Source organism: Sturnira hondurensis, unplaced genomic scaffold, assembly GCF_014824575.4.
Source record: "Sturnira hondurensis isolate 20B ecotype Veracruz unplaced genomic scaffold, ASM1482457v3 Scaffold0014302, whole genome shotgun sequence".
NCBI lineage: Eukaryota > Metazoa > Chordata > Mammalia > Chiroptera > Phyllostomidae > Sturnira > Sturnira hondurensis.
This window is the reverse complement of record NW_028086933.1, coordinates 418,668-442,149: the sequence shown is the minus strand read 5'-3', so window position 1 is coordinate 442,149 and position 23,482 is coordinate 418,668. Positions and strand designations below refer to the sequence as shown.

Here is a 23,482-nt window from a genome sequence, read left to right as displayed (position 1 = left end):
AATAGCTGGAACTTTGGAATCTGAAGCACCATCAGGGCCAAAGTGAGACTAAGGCATCCTGAGACAAACATGGACCTAACCAAGCTGAGAAAAATAAGTCCTTAAATTTTATCAAGTGTAGACTACATTAGGAAATGCAGAGAGGTGCCCACAAAATGCCACGCATGGGACTGGCCACCCCTCGAAGATCACCAGTCCAGAGAGCATCCCAAACCAAGTGTCCAAAGGAAACCACACAGATCCAAAAGACCTATCTCCCATCCCTATGAGGGCAATACCCCTTACTACACGTTTCTGATCATTTTATGTAAAGAAACTATTTACCAAAAGGAATTATTTACATTGCTAAATCACACCAGTTTACCAATTTCACTGACTGAAATAGAAAACATTTATCTCAATCTCCAGAGGGTGGAAGCTTATGAAGAGGATCAGATCACATATGGAAGATAAAGCAGCTAAAGTGTATTGTGGGTAAATTTGTGATCCCCTACAAAAATCAAAACTACATCAAATATTCATATCTGCCGTGTGGGTTACTTGGTTGGAGCATCACCCATACAGCAAAGGGTCACAGGTTTGATTCCCAATCGGGGCCCATACCCAGGTCGAGGGTCGATCCTTGGGGGGGTGCACACCCCAGGGTGGGGGTGCATACCCCAGTCAGGGCATGCATGAGAAGGCAACTAATCGATGTTTCTCTCTCACACTGATATTTCTTTCTCTCCCCCTCTCTCTTCTTATCTCTCCCTTTCTCTTTCTCTTTTCTTTCTCCCCGCTCCCTCTCTCTAGAAAGCAATGAAAAAAATGTCCTCAGGTGAGGATAAAAAAATGTTCACATCCATTGTAAGATGCATCCTGATTTCAGAAATGTTAAAAAATGTAAGGTGGAGAATGTGAGAAAATGTGTCAAAATTGAAGAAATACACTATCTTGTAAATCAGGGTTAAGAATGCAGATTGGTCCCGAAAGAAAAAAATCTTGTCTGTAAATCACAAACCACATTTGTTAAGCCTTACTTGTAGAGCATTCAGTACTGAGATGCTATATATCTCAGATTCATCTATAACAAGTTTAAGTAACTTTCCCAGAGTAAAAGATTATGTGCAGATTATAACAAACTGTGCCCTGGTTTTGTAACAGGGTGAAACCAAGAGGGGGGGCCCAAAAAGGGATTTGGAATGGAGTCTGGGGTCCAGAACTCAAGGCATCCAGGAAATATTAAGATGTCTTCACCCCCACCCCCACATGTGAGTTGAGGAAGGGACAAATGGAGCAGGGCCATTGAGAACTGTTTTGTACAGCAAAGGCATTGCAGCTAACCTCTGGCATGGTCATTTCACATATCCATAATCTTTAACTGGCTGCATAGATATGTTAAATGGCTGCGGCCATGCTCTAAGCCAGGGGGATGGAAGTGACTTCCACACAGGATGTAACTGGGGGCAGGTCCCCCGAGTTACAGCGCCTGCATCAGAGCTTGGAGATGACTGGCTCCACGCCATGGAGCCACCCACACCTGCCCAGATTCATTATGGCAGCCCAGTAAAGCTGGGAGGACATGAGAGTGCTGGCAGGTATAGCTGGTTGTGGGAGGAGTTGGAAATGGGGCTGCAAAGGACTGGTGCGAGGATTTAAACACAGACACAGCAGCCACTGAAAAGAGAACCACATGGCTTTGCCACAATGGGGGGCCCCACAGCCATGTGAGGAGAGAACCACATACTTTGGGACAGAGTGGGGACCCCCCGCAGCCATTTAAGAAGAAGGGGGAGTACCACGTGGCTTTGCCAGAGTGCAGACCCCTGCAGCTTTGGTAGAAGAGGCCCATGCAGCTTTGGGGTGCTCCCTTTGGACACATGGCCTGGGAAGCAGGAGACACTTTGCCTGGAAAATGGGTACGAAGAACTCTTGCCAGTAAGTCATGAGAAGGTGCCACATGGCTTTGAAGTAATTAGAGATTCTGCCTGGACAGCAACACAGCTGATGGTGCTAGCAGCCTAAAATATGGACATGTGCTGCTTTTCCTGAGATACGGTACCCTGAATTAGGGCAGGGGGAGAAGGGAGCTCTGTGGGTGTCTGTGGTTATCCTAAAGGACTTTGACACATTAATGGGGACATTGGGTGACTACTTTAAGTCTGTATAGCTTTAAATAACCTTTCCTTTCCTTTTCACAAGTCTCTAGCATGGAGAGACGTCTTTCCTCTGGTGGGGGACAGACCAGCCCAGTAGGTAGTCCGGACGATATTAGTAAATCGTCCTTGGTGGGGGGCCCTGTTGTTCTGTAACAGTTTTTAGCATCCCTGGGTGGGCCAAATATTGTCCCTGTTGGGCCTCTGTTCCGTAACAGTTTCAAATACCCTAAAGGAGAAATACTAGCTCTTGAAAATCTGTTGATTTCTCGGGTCATGCTTCCTGGTGCCCTAAAGCTGTTTCTGGGAAGAACAGAATCAACTGATGTAAGACTGACCACAGGCTTGGAGAGGGAAGGAAGTGGGGCTGGTTAGGCCTAAGTCAGGGTGTGGGAGAGGCAGAAGCTCTTCAAAAGAAATGCACGGGTCCCACTCAACAGGACAATCACCCTTGGGCACCCCCTTCAAGGACTCAGTTGTATGAGTATCAGAGTTTAAAAATTCCTGGGGACTTCACCACTCAAGCACCTGCAGGTAGGTAACGGGCAGTGGTTTTCAACTCTGGCTACACAAGGCTGCAAATTAAAAGTTGAAATTTATAGTCTCCTACACCTGTGCTTCTTCAACATGAATGTAATTCAAATCACCCAGGATCTCATTACACCACAGATTTTTCATTCCGTGAGTCTAGGGTCAGGCCTGAGGGTCTACATTTTTCAGATGTTCCCACATGAGCTTCATGCCAGTTCTTGAACAACACTTTGGTGACAGTGAGGTCCAACTCCAGTGGCTATACAATAGAATCACCTGGAAGGATTTTTAACCCACTTCCTGTTAAGAAAAAAGTAAATGGAAATACCACTACTAAATACAGAATGCTATAAATAGAATGATGTCATTTGTTTCCAAAGGCTATCAATATAATAGAGTGATGCAAAAATAATAATAAAAGGGAGATATTTCGTGGCAAACTTTGAGGGTAATGTTAGTTTTCTCTGGGTAAATACTGCAGCGGCAAGTGCCAACAGCAAGTATTCTGGTGGCAAATGAGAAATAGGTTAAAAAAATATTTCTAGCCCTGGCAGGGTGGCTCAGTTGGTTGGAGTGTCATCCCATGAACCAGAAGGTTGAGGGTTTGATTCCCAGTCAGAGCACGTACCTAAGTTATGGGTTAGATCCCCAGTCAGAGCAAGTGTGGGAGGCAACCAATGGATGTTTGTCACATCTATATTCCTCTCTCTTCTCTTCTCTCTCTCTCTGTCTCTCTCTCTGTGAGATCAGTAAACATATCCTCATGTGAGGGTTAAAAAATACTTGTAGAGACTCTGATTTAATTGGGGAAGGTATCAGGATGTTTATTAGTTCCTTAAGTGATGCACTGTACAGCTAAGGTTGAGAAGCACCGGTACAGGGCTCACATTATAAATGTAAGCCTCTTCGTGGATGTAACAACACACCATAATTTCAGACTTGTATATTACAAATCTCTTCCCTCACTACCACTTCCTCTGACCCAAGCAAAGTGCACTAAAACCAAGGATGCATGTGAATTAGGTTCCTGGACCCAGTTCCAGTTGGGAGGTAGGGGGCCCCACACCAACAAGCAATTCTCGGGACACTAACTGGTATCCTAAAATTCAATGTAACTCTGACACTATCTACCCAAAGATACCATCAGATTACACAGGTTGAGTTCAGTCCTACAAGACACCCCCACCCCCACTTTCAGGCACCAGTCACAAGCCTAGGTTGTTACCTGTGCTTCTGACTAACTGGCTGTAAATAGTTCCCAAAACCCCTCCTAGGGTTTGATTAATCTGCTAGAGCAACTCACAAAACTCAGGGAAACATTTTGCTTACTAGAGCACTGGTTTATTATAAAAGGCTGTAAACTCAGGAACAGTCCCATGGAAGACACGCATAGGGTGAGTTATGTCAGAAAAACTCAGAGCTTCCCTGTTCTGTCCCACTGTGCCACTCTCCCAATGTTCACCGAACCAGAAGCTCTGTCAACACTCGGTCTTTTGGGTTTTCTTATGGAGGCTTTATTACACAGGTATGATTAATAAATCATTAGCTGCTAGTAATTAAACTCAACCTCCAGCCTCCCTCTCCTCCCCAGAGGTCAGGGCATGGGACTGATAATTCCACCCCTCTAATCACACCAGCCGCATCCTTGGGTGCTTCCAAAAGTCACCTCATTAATATAACAAAAGACACTTTCATCACCCTTAATACTTAGGAAATTCCAAGGCTTTGGGGAGCTGCTAATCCAGGAATTGTGGATGAAGACCAACTGTGTATAAGAAATATATTTTGGGCCCTGGCTGGTGTAGCTCAGTGGATTGAGCACGGGCCTGCGAACCACACGATCGCAGTTCGATCGATTCCCAATCAGGGCACATGCCTGGGTTGCAGGCCAGTTCCCAGCAGGGGACTCTCGAGAGGCAACCATACATTGATATTTCTCTCCTTCTCTCCTTCCCTTCTCCTCTAAAGATAAACAAATAAAATCTTTAAATATATATATATATGTATATATATATATATATGCATGCCATCTGAATGATGAAATATATGTTTCTTATAAATCACAATGTCACACCATGGAACACCAAAACCCTTGAGTGTACCCTAACCTAGTCCATACACTTAGTATGAGATTGCTGGGTAAGGGAGAGAGGCAGAACATGGAGCCAAGACTTCTCAGCTGCAGGGGTTTTGCTAGATCTGAGACTAATAGTCCTATTGGGACCTAGGAGGGCTACCTGAGCACATTACAGTTGATGCAGGAGGTTACCCCAGAAATTTGTAAGGAATACAAATTCCTTACAAATGTATTCCAAATGGGCACCACGAAACCTCATTAAAAAGACAGAGAGGGGTCACCATTCTAAATCAAGCCTTGAGCCAAGAGGCCTAACCATGCTCACCACTGGATGGCAACAGCCAGCACAGCAGTTCCTGTATTATAATCATCTGGGAGCTTTTAAGATTACTGCCTGATCCAACTCCCAAAGATTCTAATTTAATTGGTTTCCTGTGTGGCCTGGGCATCAGGATTTTTTAAAGTTCCCCAGGTGATTTTAATGTGCAGCCAGGGTTGAAAACCCCTGGGCTAACAGGATCTCAACAATCACAGGAATTTTCTGAATTGCCTACTTATCACTCTCCTCCTGAGTGCTTCTGAGGGCTTCTGTGATTTTTACAGGGCTTGGCCACAAAACATCCTATCCTAATTTTTCTCAGGGAGGGGGCTCCTGACTGTGTGAGATAGTGGCCATTTCTTATTCTTCCTTAACCAGTAAGTGCAGAGTATCTCCATGAGAAAATAGTCAGTCTAGAACAAGGGCCTGAAAATTAAGTACCCTGGAGCCAACTCTGACCACTTCCTGTTCTTGTAAATAAAGCGTTATTGGAACACAACCACATCCATTTGCTTGCATATTGTCTATGGCTGCTTACAATAACAGAGATATTACAGCCGTAAAGGCTGAAACTATTCACTCTCTGGACTCATACAAAAGAAACTTGCCGACCAATGGTCTAGAGTCATGAAGTTCTCAAGCTGCAGAAACCAGCTGGGTTTCTGAAATAGCCAATGGTGTTTTATGAAAGGTAGACTCGCACTTTAAGCAGAAAATGACCACATCTGGGGAGATACGGACTCTTCTATCCTTTCAGACAAATGAACCACCATTGCTCCCTTCAGGCTAGTAATTTTCCACTAAAAGCACAAGGGAGTCTGGATTTATCAATCTATACAACCTGGCTCTCTACAGAATCAGTTTATAAGAGAAATATCTTAATCCACAGCTAAACTAGAAGTAGATATTTGTGGGATTATTCTGAATTTGTGGGGGGAAAATGAGCCTGGATTGAAAGATAAACTATTAACAGAAGTGGAGTGGTTTGAGGATAGACAGAGAACCCAGACAACAGGGCAGCAACACTGAAATGAGTAGAACATCATTCTGACAGAATAAAAGGTCCAGGGAGCAAGGTGAGAAGAGGTGAAGTATATGCAAATACTAACATCTGGCCACTGCTGATCTCCAAGGTGCCAGGTTGTGGTGTGATGGAGGGGGCATCCTTGTACACTCAGACAAGCATACTCCAGCTGGGACTCACACTGAATCAGTTAGCAACTGTTTTTTCTTATCCTTATTTGAATTTGAGTGGCTTCCTTTTTCTCAACTATTTGTTTCTCAAGGATACCATAGCTTAACAAGTTTTCCATGGAAGCAGTTTTCTGGCAGTAAAAGAATGGAGAAATAGAAGAACTCACTTTACTAGAATCGACTCAACTATACTGAATCACCTTAAGGTTTAAAACATTATTGAGATAGAATTAAGCTTATTCTTAAAGAAGATAATAAAAAATACAATCAGTAAAATGACAACAAACTCACAGCTATCAACAACTGAACCTAAAAACAAAAACAAACTAAGCAAACAACAAGAACAGGAACAGACTCATACAAATGGAAATCACATGGAAGATTATCAGTGGGGAAAATGAGGGAAAAGGTACAGGGAATAAGAAGAATAAAAGGTAGGTACAAGACAGACAGAGGGAGGTTAAGAATAATATAGGAAATGGAGAAACCAAATAACTTTCAAGTTCGACCCATGGACATGAACTAAGGTGGAGGAATGTGGGTGAGAGAGGGAGTATAGACCAGAGGGGAATAAAGGGAAGAAAAACATGGGACAACTGTAATAGTATAATCAAAATATATTAAAATAAGAAAATAACTGCAATAGCAAAATATATTTTAAAAGAATTACTTTTATTTCTTTATCCTACCATAAAAATAACATCTTTATACCTAAGTCTCAAGCCTGTAAGTGTTTAAAATACATTTAACTTGCTAACTTTTAAAGTTACATGTTAAGGTCATAGTTAAAATTTGTTTATAATCTACAAGAATACCATATATGTGTCTAGACTTGACTTTGAGATTTCCTTGGAACTTCCGAGATTAATTCTAATATAAATTCTAGTAATAGATTAATCTGGAAGGCTACCAAAAAAAGTTTGGAGATAAAACCAAGGGAACATAAGTAAATGCATTCAAAATGACCTATAGAAATTACAGGGAGAGGAAGAGCAAATGAATGAAACTTGAATTTTTTACTGAAAGAAACAAAAGAAATCATATTCTAGGAGGATAAGAAACCAAAGCACGTCCTCTTCTGCTACCTCAAAGTTGATCAGATCTGTCTGTACAACAGTGGGAAATGAACCTCTGGGCATCTAGGCATCTATTTGCATAAATTGCTATGTATGATTGCTTTTATCTCCCCTGGCTGAAGGAGAAGAGAAAGAAATTATGTTGAGAGTGAGGTGTGGTGGAGAAGTTCTGCACAAGGAGCTGGCAAGGAAAGACCACCTTGGTGTTTGAAGGAGCAAGGGTCACCTTGTTCACCACCAAACACTTGGACAGGATTTGACTCTAACAAGGAGGGGGAGTGATTAGCAAAGAGGGTGAAAGAGGTTGCTTTGTAAGGAATTTTGTGTGATTCTAGGTGAAAGCATTGCTTCACTGGGGTCCATGTGACACAGTGAAGCACAAGTGGGAAGAGAGGCATTTTACCCTCTTCTGTAGGAACCCAGTACCATTTCACCACCTTGAGGATTTACAGCTCTGGGGGCATTTGTGGCACAGCTACTTTGGTATATCCATTTTTAGTCTCACAATGGGCGTCATTGGCAGTTACTGTCCACCATCAACAAGATGAAGACAGGTAAAATGGAAAAACATGGCAGAAAGACTGGTTTGGAAACACAGGTAAAGCACACCTCAGATACTCCAAAATTTGGAAATAAGCAGAAAAGCAGAAGAAAGGCCGTGCAGAAAGACCTCCATTCTACCATAAGAAATGAGAGCAATTACCAGAACCCTGGACTGCTGCTGCTAACAGAACTTGTTTTGAACTTTCAGCCACTGATGAGGAGGTAGAAGGCCTGGGATTCAGATTACAGAAGACAGACAAGCATCTGGCCTACATGGCCAGTGCTCAAGGCACCCCACAGAGGCTAGAGTAAAATTCTGAGGTTAAAATATGCTTTGGAAATTGGAATAATCCATTAAAACCTTGGTGACTAGGTAATCTTATTGTTCCTCAACAACAGAAATTTGTGGACTCAAATTTGAAAACTGTTTACCTAGAATGCTTCCCTGTGTCTCTACTTCTTTCCATGAGTCTTTTAGCTTTGCACATGATAAAACTGTCTAACCCTAGGTACTAACCACTTAACTCTCAGTACATAGTCAGATTTCCAAAGAGGATGATGATAGGACTAATTCGCCAGGATCACGCAGAGGCAGAGCTCCCATGCCAAAATGCCTCACAGGCTTCTTGCCTGCCTATAACCAAGTGTCCATAAGTCAGATGCCCATACTGATAAAGTCAGCTATGACCAGGGTACAAAGGTGACTTGACTGCAAATAAAGACTCAGAAAAAAAGAAATCCCTAAAAAGAAGGCAATGGAAAGGTAATAGTTATTGGGGCCATTCACAGATATTCTCATTCTCCTGGGCACAGGGCAGGATCACACGTCCAGCATCCACACTGACCACATTACTTGCTTTGACAAAAGCAATGTAAATGGAACTGACATATGTCACACCTGGGCAAACATTTCAGGGCCTTGTGTGATCCATCATGTTCTCTTAACCCTGTTACAACAACAGTGGAAGAAAATGTCGAGGTGGAGTCTACGTTAGCCTTGGTGCCTGAGTCCCTGTAGGAAGCAGAGACTATAAGAATTAGAGGTGAAAGATACAGCAATGTTTATTACTATTGATCTAACTCTGTATTTACCTTTTGAAATCATGGGATATATTTACATCAGGAATTATTACATTTGAACCTTTGCCAAAAAATCTTTATAGGAGATAACATATTATAAATAGGAGCTTATTGTTTTTATCTTAAACAGTTTTTGAATAAGTCAATCCTTTTAGCTTACGTTCAACCTGAATCTGACACATAGAAAATTATACTTTGTGGAAAATAAGATTATATATATATATATTTCTATTATGTAATGACTGTAGCATGATCTAGATGTTTATATCTCCTTCAGAGACTATACAACACAGAGATGTAAATTCTTTTCATCACAATTCTGCATAAATAGACTTTCTACACTGCCGAATTTGGATCTTGAAAGTGATAAAGTACAGATGTCTACAGTTGCAATCATAAAAACGTAACTGCTGAGAAAAAATATTTCTGATCCATTGGAGGAATTTATCACAGAGGGATGCAACTGTGTAACTTATCACACAGAGAAAATGAAAGCGAGTGATTGAAATATATCTCAGGCTGAACATCCCTGCAGAATGACCTAGTGATTTACCTGTGCCCAAGAGAAAAAAAAAATAGATTAAAGATAAATCTAGTTTGGTGAGAAAGGCTCTGGAAACTATAAAAACAGCAGAATAAAGATTTATGAATAAATGAATTTAGAAGTCAAAATGACATAATAGTATGTATAACCAATTACTCCAAAAATTAAAACAGAATTTTGACTTAGAGTTATACACAGAAGTGGTAAGTAATATCTGTGGTACCTTAAAAGCAAAGGAATGTAAAATGAAGACAGATAATGAGGAAATGTTAGAATTTTTTAAATGGGGCTACTAAATTGATAACTTTATCTGGCAGCACTATCAAGTTAAAGGTTGTGAACTTCTTTTGGAATGTTTGCAATATAATGAGACTATATAACATACTTAAAGTATTTTTAAACTTTATTTAGTAATTTTTAGAGGGGTGGGAGAAGAGAGAGAGACATCAGTTTGTTGTTCCACTTATTTATGCATTCATTGGTTGCTTCTTATATGTGCTGTGAGTGGGGATAAAACCTATAACCTTGGTACATATGGATGACGCTGCAACCAGCTTAGCTACCCAGCCAGGGAAATAATATATACTTAAAACAAACCATGTAACTACCTCACATTAAACACTCTTTGAAAAAAATATGGCGAGATATTTAATATGATGCTATTCTAGAAAAAACACCTTTAATGTAACTTAATGGTATTTTTTATTTGTACTGATAGGTGATACATGATCAAAGTGATAGATACAAGAAGGCTATGCATCAAATCCAAAAGGTCGGTTACTTTAAATTAATAATTCTTTGACTTTAAAATGCACTGGTTTTTAATAAGAAGAATCCCATTATAATTGGAAAATCAAGTAAATATCCAAATAATTTTATTGTAGTGGAATTCTCCCTTATGAGGTAGTTCCTGTGCATAGTAAATATGCTATAAATTATTAATATTTTAATTTAATTTGATATGAATGTTGATAAGATCTAGAAAGTTTTTTCTAACTGGGATATTGGTAAAATGGAATCACCTTTATGAAATCAATAAACATTTTCAAAATCACTGAATAATCTTAAGGAAGATAAAATGAGCAATTATACTCACTTGTAACTAAGATCTTGCCTATATTAAGTATTAATTTCCCTTTCCCTGACTCTTCTACTTACAGATCAGGAAAAGTCTTAATCTAGACACCACATTAACATAAAAAATTTTTGACTTCTGGCCAAAATGGAGGCAAAAGTAGATATGCTTTGCTTCCTCCTATAACCAACAAATGAACCACAACCAAAAAATGGACAACAAAAATTTAACAAAAAAAAACAAAAAACAACCATATCTGCCAGAAAAATGAACTGTATGGAAGTCCAACAACAAAGAAGTTAAAGAAGAAAAATTTGTTCAGACTGGTAAGAGAGGTAGAGATAGGCAGCCAGGGCAGAGAGGACGCACAGCAAGGTGAAAAACCCATCAGGCAAGGTGGTGGCTGGTGTACCAGGAGCTCCGACATTCATGTGTAGATAAGCCAGGAGAAACAACTGATGAGAGAAACAGGCTGGGTACCACAGGGTTCCAGCAGAGGAAACTGAACCCTCAAAACCTCTGGCTATAAAATCTGTAGGGGTTGCAGCAGTGGGAGAAATTCCCAGCCTTATAGGAGAGCTCATTGGAGAGACACATGGGGCCTAGAACGTACACAGACTCACCTGAAAATCAGCACCAGAAGGGCCCAATTTGCTTGTGGGTAGCAGAGGAAGTGACTGAAAGTGGGGAGAGAGCCCAACAGGCAGCACTGTTCCCTCTCAGACCCCTCTTCTATATATAGCACCACAATGAAGGCAAGGCATTGTTAATACCTAAGGCTCCACCCCTTACAATGTAACAGGTGTGTCAAGACAAAGAAATACGGCCCCAAGTGAAAGAACAGATCAAAATTCCAGACAAAGAACTAAGTGATGAGGAGATAACCAATGTAACAGATACAGAGTTCAAAACACTGGTAACAGGATGCTCACAGAATGGTTGAGTATGTTCTCAAAATAGAGGAAGAAATGAAGGCTATACAAAATGAAATAAAGAAAACTATACAGGGAACCAACAGTGAAGGGAAGGAAACAGGGACTCAAATCAATAATTTGGAGCAGAACGAAGAAATAAACATTCAACCAGAACAGAATGAAAAAACAAGAATTCGAAAAATAAAGAGAGGCTTAGGAAACTACAAGACAATTTTAAATGTTCCAACATCCAAATCATAAAGATACCAGAAGGAGAAGAGGAAGAGCAAGAAATTGAAAACTTATTTGAAAAAATAATGAAGAATAACTTCCCCAATCTGGCAAAGGAAATAAACCCAGGGAGTCCAGGAACCTCACAGAGTTCCAAAAAAGGTGGATCCAAGTGGTGTGTCTTGATGCACACACCAAAGCACATCATAATTACATTACCCAAGATTAAAGATAAGGAGAGAATCTTTAAAGCAGCAAGAGAAAAGAAGACAGTTGCCTATAAAGGAGTTCCCATCAGACTGTCAGCCGATTTCTCAAAAGAGACCTTACAGGCAAGAAGGGGCTGGAAAGAAGTATTCTAAGTCATGAAAGGCCAGAACCTACATCCAAGATCACTCTATCCAGCAAAGCTTTCATTTAGAATGGAAGGGCAGATAAAGTGCTTCCCAGATAAGGCCAAGTTAAAGGAGTTCATCATCACCAAGCCCTTATCATATACAATGTTCAAGGGATTTATCTAAGAAAAAGAAGATCAAAACTATGAACATTAAAGTGACATCAAACTCACAACTATCAACAGCTGAACCTAAAAACCAAAGCAAAAACACATGAAGCAAACAACTAGAACAGGAACAGAATCACAGAAATAGAGATCACATGGAGGGTTATCAGCAGATAGGGGGTAGTGGGAGAATGGGGGAAAAGGTACAGGGAATAAGAAGCATAATTGGTAGGTACAAAATAGACAGAGGGAGGTTAAGACTAATATAGGAAATGGGGAAGCCAAAGAACTTACATGTATGACCCATGGACGTGAACCAAGGCAGGGATGGTGGTGGGAGGGGGAATGCAGAGTGGAGGCGGATAAAGGAGAGAAAAAAATGGGACAACTGTAATAGCATAATAAAAAAAATCTATGTAAAATAAAATAAAGTAATTTTAAAAAAATAAATTTAAAATTTGAAAAGCCCTCTAAAATTAGCATAATCACTTTTTAAAAGAGTTACATTTCTTCCCAATCAAATTAAATTACTTCAGGTCATTTTCACCCTTTTAATTTTCTACGTGGATTCAATAAACGTTTACAGATTAATATAACAGTTTTTAGGCACACCAGACAATAGATGCAAATGGTGAGCAGCATATACTTGAGTGTGCATTTGTATAGAATACTCTCTGTTGACTGCTATATTAACGTACTTGACTAAAGCAAAACACCTGTTGGTTTCAATTAGCGTAAAAAGTAGTTTCTCCATAATTATACTTTCTCTATTCATAAGCAATATGTCAGCACCCTTTGTTGTTAATGGGTATTAAGTGGCCAACTCCAGTGTTTCATTCTTACAGAACAAATGAGTGTTATGCAATGGTATCAATGCACTTGCCCTTACCAGCCATCTCCAAAATGAAGGCTATCTACCTATCCCACACCCAGCAGTGGCATAGGAACAACATCTTAAATGTCATGAGAACTCCTGTAAAACTTTCCCCCCAAAACTTGGTGATATATGTGAAAAGGAATTAGAACTCTCATATCTTGACCACTTACTCTTACATTTAGTATCTAATCCTACGGAAGCAATTCAAGCTTGTGACAAAAATTATAAACAAAATTGTTTAACAGAACATTTTTTATAATAGCAAGAAAGAGAAGCAACCTAAATATCCAAAAATAAGAGGCTGCTTAAAAAAACTATGGTGCAACCGTATGATGTATAATTAAACAGCACTTTTAATTAAGCATGCTTACAGAAAAATAGGGAGTTACCAAAATATTATTTTAAGTGAAACAGTGAGATGAAACCTACATATACATTATTCTCTGCCTTTTTATATATTTTATACATAAGAATGTATGTATATACTCTTTAATATTATTAAGTACTAAGAAGATCATTAAAATCACCCATAATTTTACTGTACTGTAAGTAAATTCATCAAAACAATGTTTTATCTCTTGGTAGTAAAATCATGAGTGGATTTTTTCTCTTTATTTATGTTTTTGTTTTGTTTTATTTTGCTCTTCCAGTTTTTTTCAGTGAACTTTAGCAGAAAAAAAATAAATAAGATTTTCTGTTTCTTTTTAACATGAGACCATTCAGTGAGTGGCTAAAACAGGGACTTTAATGAAGTCCCTATAATCATCCTGCATCAATTTTATACCAGATATTAGTGCTGTTAAGACTTCCAAGGTTCATGATTAAGCCTCCATCAGTGAGGCATATGTTTTGAATTGTTCTTCTAGTAACCGATATCTACTTGTGCTAAGTAAAACATACATGTGTAGTTACTACCCTCCCCACCATCCACCCCACAAAGAAGATAAGCAGAACATTTTTAAATTATCAGAAGTAAAGTTAGTATAACTTCTCACCAACAAACCTTTGAATGCTTTGTGGTCTTAGGAAAAAGCACTTAATATAATAAATAAACCAGAGAATCATTAAAATATTATCAAATGATTGTTCACTTTATAAAAGACTTTATCACAAAATTCCTTGAATAGCCAATTTTTTCATACACTTCGGTATTTAAAAAATAATTTTCTACTTGACAAATGAGCCACTATGTACTTTAGGTCAAGTCAACAAAATTCTCTTGGCTCAGTTTCCTCAACTACATAAGGATGGTTTTAACTATTGCTGCCTGCCTTACAGTTTTCATGACTATAAAACAAAGTAATTTATATATAGGTACTTTGAAAACTACATTTACATACTATTTAATGCTGCTGCTTTTAAAAGAGAATGGGAGCATATTTTCAGAATTTTATTATTATCACTACTAAATACATACTTTTTCACATTTTAACAAAACTAAAAGATAATTTTAGATGACATACTCATTCTACAAAAACCGAATCTTCCCTTGGTTCCCACATTTTTTAGTTCTTCTGCATTTCTGAACATTGTACACTAGTTTCTATGCTATTGATACCTGGATTATGAGAGGCTCCAGTAGCTTTTCTACAGTGAATGTTTGGACCTGCAGATCCCGGGGATCAATATTCAGTGCGATTGGTGTTTCAGCTGACATGCTGTCTGTGCACAAAAACAAAGCACATTTATTAATTTAAAAAACACGTTCTAAAGGAAGGCACTAATTAAAATCACACAGTACGTGAGATTTCAGGACCTCTTCCCAGTATCTGCTGTAGCCCTCCAAAACCCAGTTACCATGTCCACCAACACAGAACTGTGATATTCTCCAAGTGTTCTTGAGGTCATGCTGTCTGAGCTTAGGTCTTCTAACAAATTCATCCACACTAGCATATCATGACTAAATAATAACTCAGCCCAGGTGGGTTTGCATTTGATCACAAGTCTTCAGTGACAAAAAGAATGGCCAGGTTGGTGAGATATATCTTACAGCATCCAAATCCTTTGACTTCCATGAAATCATAGCACTGAGGCAGCCATTTTTCCCCTGTTCTGGTTAATGATGACTCAGATGAGGGCTCAGGTAGGACTTCGTACGACATGTTTTCAGTATTGTTTATTTGAGGGTTTTGACTGCAGAAAAAATTTGGAGGCAGTTTACTTTCCTGTACAGAAAAGAAACTAATATAAATTGGCATAGTTATTGTTTAAAGAAAAGAAGAAGCCTCTGGGAAGACACTGATAATAAATTTAATTTTCAAAATTATGAAACTGGCAAATTATATTTAAAATAAAGGTAATAAATTTTCAAGTGTAAAAATAAATAAATTTATAATCCACAGAAATGTATATTACTGTCAATGCAAAATCTTCCCACTTAGCTAGTATCTATTTTCTTCTATAGTTTCCTATATTGTAGGCTAAAAGAACCTAAGACTCTTCCCCTGGAAAATATCCTGAGATTCCCTATGATATCCATAAAGACTAAAACAAAAAAAGAAATAGAAAATACTACTTTTGTTTCAGTTTCTCTTTTTATTATTGTAGATATTATTGGAGAATAACTGTTTCCTCTTTAATTTTCTAACTGGCTCCATGAATGGATAGATAATGGATGTGCAGATGAATGAATGAGCCAATGAATGAATGAGTACATATTTTCATGGGGTCTATCTCTTCTCCAGAATCAATCCCTTCAACTTGACTCTCAATCTCAGTGATTCCAGGAGAGAAAATTGTCGTTTTTTCCCATACCCCTACCTGAGAGAGAAACTCCTTCCCCTGGGAATCTCTTCCTAGCTTTTCCAACTCCCACTGGCCTAATTCCATAAAATCAGCATATCTTTGCTCTTCAACCTTTCACATGCTACTGGATCCTTTTCCTGTGTCCATAAATGTGTTATTGTATATATTCAAAGATAATCATGATCTGTCTCTCTAAGTGTAAGTGAAAGCTCAGTGCTTCACCAAGGTTCTTCCATACTATACACCTGATACATAGCAGATACACATACAAAACTATCCCATAACTAAAAAATTATCCTTATTGACTCATCCTGACATGCATTAATTCTTAGATTAATAACATAATTTGTTTTTTAAAAATACAGGCAAATACTGTAGAGTCCAGAAGCCTTACTGTTCTTCAGATGTTATGTCATTTAAGCACACTCCACAATTCTCTTACTATAAAAATGGATATTTGAAGTATTCTTGAGAATAATGGAAAATCTGCCAAAAGGCTGTCCCCAGTAACTTAACATAAAATATATATACATAATCAAAATACTTAATTTCAAATATGATTATAATCAAATATATTTGTAATACAGATAATTCTTTTATGTGTATTTAGCAAAGTTTGATATTAAAAATAAAGAGAACTGATAGGACTTCTGGTCAAGATGGAGGCACAGGTAAACATGGTTCATTTCCTCTCACAACCACAGGAAAGATTACAACTAAACTACAAAACAACTATCACTCAGAAATTGTCAGAAGAATGGAGCTGTATGGAAGTCTGACAACCAAGAAACTAAAAAGATCATATTCATCCAGACAGGCAGGAGGGGTGGAGACATGGAAACGCAGAAAGGGCAGTCACACACCCACTTGTAGAGGGTAAAAATCAGGAGAGATACCTCAGGAGGGAAGGATCCCAGCCCAACACCAGACCACTGAGCCCAGGGTTCCAGTGCCAGGAAGATATGTCCCCATAACTTCTGGCTATAAAACCCAGTGGGGGTTAGGGCAGCAGAAAAACTGCAGTATTCTCAGGCATCACCTCTTAAAAAGCTCAAAACATATTTAGGACCTATGCAGACTCACTCCCTCTGGGCTCCAGCACTGGGGAAGCAGCTGGAAGGGCACCAGTGGCATAGGGGGAGAAATGGAAGTATCCAACATCAGGAAAAGTGCCAGGGGACAGCTTCCTCCTGGATGAAACCCCAGAGGCCAGGGAGTGGACATTGTCCCTTTTCTGAGACCCCAGTAGGGGGAGCAATGAGAGGCAACCACACATTAATATTTCTCTCCCTCTCTTTCTCCCTCCCTTTCCCACTATCTAAAAATAAATAAATAAAATACAAATAAATAAATAGAAATGGGTTCATTAAAAAAAGAAAAAATATCAAAACTATGAACATTAAAATGGCAATGAATTCACAACTATCAACAATTCATCTAAAAAACAAACTAAGCAAACAAGTAGAACAGGAACAGAATCATAGATATGAAGATTACTTGGGGGTTATCAGTTGGAAGAGGGAAGGGAGGAAATGGGGAAAGAGGTGCAAGGATTAAGAAGTACACATTGGTAGGTACAGAATAGACAGGAGGGTGTTAAGAACAGCACAGAAAATGGGGTAGCCAAAGAACTTAAATGCACGAGCCATGGACATGAACTAACAGAAGGATTGCTGGAGGTAATGAAGGAGTACTAGATGGAAAGGGAGCAAAGGGTGGGGGGAATTGGGACAAGTGTAATAGCATAATCAATAAAAACATATTTTAAAAAATAAATTATTCTGAAAGTCTCAAAGGAAACAAAACACTTTTGATGAATGTAATAATCTATGAAAGCATTTAAGTAAAATTACATACTCCAAAGTTGATTCTGCTACTAAAAGCACTAATACATACTAAATATTTTGTGTATATATCAAAACATTTTCTAGCCAACTCAGGAAATTAGAATGAGCAATTTGAAGTGAGCAGGAGGAAAGGACAATTTACGTGTTGAGTGTCCTAACACTACTCTATCCATGTTTTCCGGTAGCTATAATATATTATTTACTTATCTACTAAAAATTGTAAATGTTGAGGGTTTTATATAAAACCAAAAGCATTGCTGAGTGCAAGATAGAGTGCACTTTGTGAAATGTAGCACATTTCTAGTTTTATTGAATACAAACCAAATTTCCTTACTATTTACATTTTTATTTTTTCTAGTTTTGCCTTGAAAAAATATTGTTCAAGTGGTATTAAGTGAAAAATATTATTTGAATATCTTCTCAAATGAAAGTATAAATTACGATTACCCTATGGCATATCAACACATAAAGACACAAATCCCTGTGGTTTAGCCCTTTACTATCTGTTCTCTCCTTTTCATTGATCTCACTTCCTTTCAAAAGTAGAAACATGATTTCTCTTTTCATATATTCATCTCAAAGGTAGGAGATATGCTCTGAGAAAGGCTCCAAATACTATTACCAAATGGTTTCTTTTAAATGCATTTGTAGGACTGAAATATTTCATTTTGGTTAGGTTTTTCTTTTTGTTTTTCTCCAATAGTTCCAGCTACCACTTTGATTTCCTCTAACAAAAGGCAAATCTAAATTGAAAGATAGGATATTCCCATGGTGACCTTTCTGCATAGCCCAGAGCCAATCTATATAATAAAATATGTCCTTCAGTTCCATAACCATTAGGGTTCTATTAAATGTGTACTCACAAAAGGGTTTACTTGTTACCCCTCTCATGACAGGTACCATCCTACATATAAATCAAGTCAAGACTGCTGATATTGCTTTGTTCTTTCATCTCAGGGACAAGAAGTAGAGAACACTGTTATGAACTAAAATAAGATCTAAGTGAACTTTTACAGCCTCTGAAAACATGTTGTTTCACTGCAAAATTCACAATGGGTTTTTAGAGCTACAGTGAGCACCAGAATTAGAGGCAATGAAAATACAAAATTAGAGAGTAAAAATTATCCACAACATATGTAATCCTGCTCAAAGAGAGTTTTTCACCCAAGAGATAAAAGACCAATCTAATTTTGCCAAATTATCTCCTGTGTGATTCTTTCTTTAATACATACTAAGTAAAGAACGTTGTTGAGTTCATTTTTCCATGTCAAAAAATCTAGAATAATAAACCAAGTCCTTAAAGAACCTTGGCCACATATGATTATTATTCTTTGAATAATGCTGTTTCTTATTTAAAAAATCTTCTGGGTCTTTTGGATCAGTTCTATTTAGTAATCCTGATTTATTGGAGATTGGGGCAATAATAGGCAGAAAACTGCAGAACTTTACAAATGAAGTTAAAGCAAGGTCAAAGCCTGACAAATTGTTACTAGACTCTGGTAGCAATACCACAATGTGGATACAAAACAAAAATCTTACTAACTTGTGAGTATTACACTCCAAGGTGTTTACATCTCATAATCCATAAAATCTTAAGAGTTAAGGAGTACCTTCCAAACAATTCAAGAATACCTTCTACAATATCCTTCATTTCAACAACGTACTGAACTTAGATGAACAGAAATGATGAGATGCTCACTGTGCCATCAGAGGCAAATGATTACTTTTATAAAGCTCTTCCCTGTCTGCCACATTTGAACTTCTATTCAATAGAGATGGCTTTATATAGTGGGAACAGTACAGGTTTGGAGACAGACAGACCAGTTTAAAATCCCAGTTTTCAGAATTAAAGGGAGGAAAACAAATCTGTTGGCAGCAGTAATAGAAGTCTCCAGGGATAATGCTCAAGGCTAGGCAGGTGCACCTACATGGATCTTTCCCTTCTCCCCAAGCTATCTTTGTCCACAATGCCTAAATTTTCTTCAGTTTCTTGTATTTTATTCCCTGCTTGAAATCGAACTTGTATCAATTTTTAATTCATTTCGTTTAATAAGCATTTGATTTTTAAATGTAGTTCACTCTGAGATGTCATGGGGGAACACCCATTCACTCTTACAGTAGCATAAACTAGCTCATAGCTCTCCATCTGCCATCCCGTGTGTCCCTATTATAGCACACACCATATCGTATTTTAGTCATATCCTGGCAGGAAGAAAGAGGGATATTAGATCAGAGACATGCTCAGAGAGGGCAGAAGCTGGAAAACTTCAGCCATGTCCAAACTTTGCTTTGATGTTGCATTTTCTTACAACCAATAAAGAGAAACCTTTTCCATCTCCCTACAGCAACACATGGCCCCCTGTGTCCAAATTCCAGAGCTCAGGTTTTTCCATATTCTACATAAATGGACATGTTATTTTGCAACGGCTTCAAAACCTAACCATCTATAATGTGGTTCCTATAGAAAAGTCTCTAAAAAAAAAGAAAGAAAAGTCTCTAATACCACATATTTAATTTCTTAAAAAGTGGATTTGTTTAACAGTTTGTAAGATAAAAACTTATTCTCCTATAAGATTATTAAATTCCATGATTTGATTTACTCATCATAGTTATCCAATTAATTGAACTTTGTACCCACTTTTCAACAGAACTGTTCAGGTCTTTTTTTTTTCAAGGATTATTGCAAAGCCAAGTCTCCCCATCATATATTTGGGTAATTAATTTTTACTTGCCTCTATATGCAGAATTTTATCTTGTCCCCCTAACATTTCATCTTGTAGAATCTGTACTTTTCTTCCTGCCACTCAAAAGTTGGTTTTAGAGAACCCAAGATATTACTACAATCTAATTTTCTGTTTGCCCATTAATTTGTTCAATAAGTTTTTATTGTTGTTCCAATACAGTTGTCTCCATTTTCCCTCCACACTCCACCTACCCCCACCTCCCATCCTCAATCTACCCTCTTTGGCTTTCTCCATGGGTCCTTTATACAGGTTGCTTGACAAACTTTCTCTTTTTTCCCCTGTTTTTCCCCTTTCCCCTCCCCTCTGGTTACTGTGAGTTTGTTATTTATTTCACTGTCTCTGGCTATATTTTGCTCGCTTGCTTTTTGTAGATTAGGTTCCACTTATAGGTGAGATCATATGGTATTTGTCTTTTACCACCTGGCTTATTTCACTTAGCATGATGCTCTCCAATTCCATCCATGCTGTCTCAAAGGGTAGGAACTCCTTTCTTTCTGCTGCGGAGAATTCCGTTGTGTAAATTTACCATAGTTTTTGGATACACTCATTTACTGATGGGCACCTAGGTTGCTTCCAGCACTTGGCTATTGTAAATTGTGCTGCTAGGAATGAACATTGGGGTGCATAGATTCTTTTGAATTGGTGTTTCAGGATTCTTAGGGTACAATCTCAGCAGTGGAATTGCTGGGTCGAAAGGCAGTTCCATTTTTAGTTTTCTGAGAAAATCCCACACTGTTTTGCACAGTGGCTGCACAAGTCTGTATTCCCACCAACAGTGCACCAGGGTTCCCTTTTCTCTGCATCCTCTCCAACACTTTTTTGTTGACTTGTTTATGATGGCCATTCTGACTGGTGTGAGGTAGTATCTCATTGTGGTTTTAATTTGCATCTCTCTGATGTCTAGTGATGCTGAGCATCTTTTCATATGTCTCTGGGCCTTCTGTATGTCCTCCTTGGAGAAGCATCTGTTCAAGTCTTTTGCCCATTTTTTAATTGGGATTTTTGTCTTCCTGGAATGGAGTCATGTGAGTTCTTTATATATTTTGGAGATCAAACCCTTGTCTGAGGTATCATTGGCAAGTATGTTTTCCCATATAGTTGATTCTCTTTTCATTTTGATGATGTTTTCTTTAGCCATGCAGAAGCTTTTTAATTTGATGTAATCCCATTTGTTTATTCTTTCCTTTACGTCCCTTGATCTAAGGGACATATCAGTAAAAATATAGCTGCATGGAATATCTGAGATTTTCCTCCCTATGTTCTCTTCTAGAACTTTTATGGTATCCTGACTTATATTTAAGTCTTTTATCCACCTTGAGTTTATTGTTGTGTATGGTGTAAGTTGGTGATTTTTTTTTTTGCATGTAGCTGTCCAGATCTCCCAACACCATTTGTTGAAGAGACTATTTTTACTCCATTTTATGCTTCTGCCCCCTTTGTCAATATTCATTGACCACAGAGACACAGGTTTATTTCTGGGCTTTCTATTCTGTTCAATTAATCAATGTGTCTGTTCTTATGTCAATATCGCTATTTTGATTACAGTGGTCTTGTAATATAGTTTGATATCAGGAATTGTGATCCCTCCTATTTTATTCTTCTTTCTCAAAATCACTGTGGCTATTTAAGGTCATTTATGGCTCCCTATAAATTTTTGAAAAGTTTGTTCTGTACCCGTGAAATATTTCATTGGCCTTTTAATAGGTATTGCATTGAATCTTTAAATTGCTTTGGGTAGTATGGACATTTTGATGATGTTAATTTTTCCAATCCATGAATATAGTATATGCTTTTATTTATTTGTGTCTTCCTTAATTTCTTTCTTCAGTGTTATGTAGTTTCCTGAGTATAGGTTTTTTACCTCCTTGGTTAGGTTTATTCCTAGGTACTTTATTTTTCTTATTGCTATAGAAAATGAGATTTTTTTCCCTGATTTTTTCAGTATGAATTCTTTAGTTCCCAGTTAAGTCATTGAACATATGAGAGCCAGAAACCTGATTGTGATTTCACTAGAAACTTCCTTCCAGATTCATAATTATCAATTAATAAACATTTTAGATATTATTTTCAACCAGTTACTAATCATTTTTGTATGAAATAATTTACTTTTTAAAATTTGGTCCAGTCCTGGCTGGTATGGCTCAGTGGATTGAGCATCAACCTGCAAACTAAAAGATCACCAGTTCAATTCCCATTCAGGGCACATACCTGGGTTGTGGGCCAGGTGCTCAGGTAGGGCTATGTCAGAGACAACTGATATATGTTTCTCCCCGCCCCCCACCTCTTTCTCTCTCCTTTCCCCTCTCTCTAAAAATAAAATAAGTAAAATCTTTTTTTAACTTTGTCCAAAAATACTACGGGAAATTTTTTAAATGCTGTACTGAAATAGAGATACCCTTTATATACATTTGCATTTCAGAATTCAATTTTTTAAATCAAGTTTGACATAACTTGTTCCTGGAGAATATATGCTGACTGGTAGCAATTACTGCCATTTATTTACATCTTAAGTTTTCAGTTTTCCTACAGTTTTCTGCCTAGAGGTCCAGTCTAATTTTGGAAGCCACCTTTTTACCTACTTTAAAATACAAATATTTGCCCTTTCTTTGCTTTCCGGCAGGCATGTCATTTCTCGGTGACTCCCAGGAGAGGGTCCAGGAACACATCTACAAATCACTTCAGAACTCAGAGACATACTTCTTCAGTGTATACACAATTCAACTAATTTAAAGAGACTGGGCTATCCCCTTTGTTTTTATTATCTAGAGTTTCAATTATTTTTAATTAATTAAAAACTTTTTATCAAGTAATACACGGTTTAACCACATATATGGTAAAGACAAGTCTCTCTCCCATTCCTGTCCTCTGCTCACCTAATTTCTCTCCCAGAGACATAGCAGGTCACTTTCTCATATAGTTCCAGAGATATTATATATAACACCAGTACATGTGTATTTATATTTTAATACTAATTGTAACTTACCTGCTTTTCCCACTTATTCCTTATTCCCGATTCATTCCTTTGTATCAATGCTTGTTCCACCCCTG

General features: G+C 38.0%; 1 protein-coding gene across 1 annotated transcript in view; it reads right to left on the bottom strand.

Moving 5' to 3' along the window:
- CTNNA3 (catenin alpha 3) overlaps nucleotides 1-23,482 on the bottom strand; it is a 1,522,505-nt gene that overhangs the window by 1,462,853 nt on the left and 36,170 nt on the right. The window contains exon 2 of the mRNA XM_037062679.1: nucleotides 14,657-14,760. Coding sequence (XP_036918574.1) covers nucleotides 14,657-14,755 — 99 coding nt within the window. The 5' untranslated portion in view covers nucleotides 14,756-14,760. The remainder of the gene's footprint in view (nucleotides 1-14,656; nucleotides 14,761-23,482) is intronic.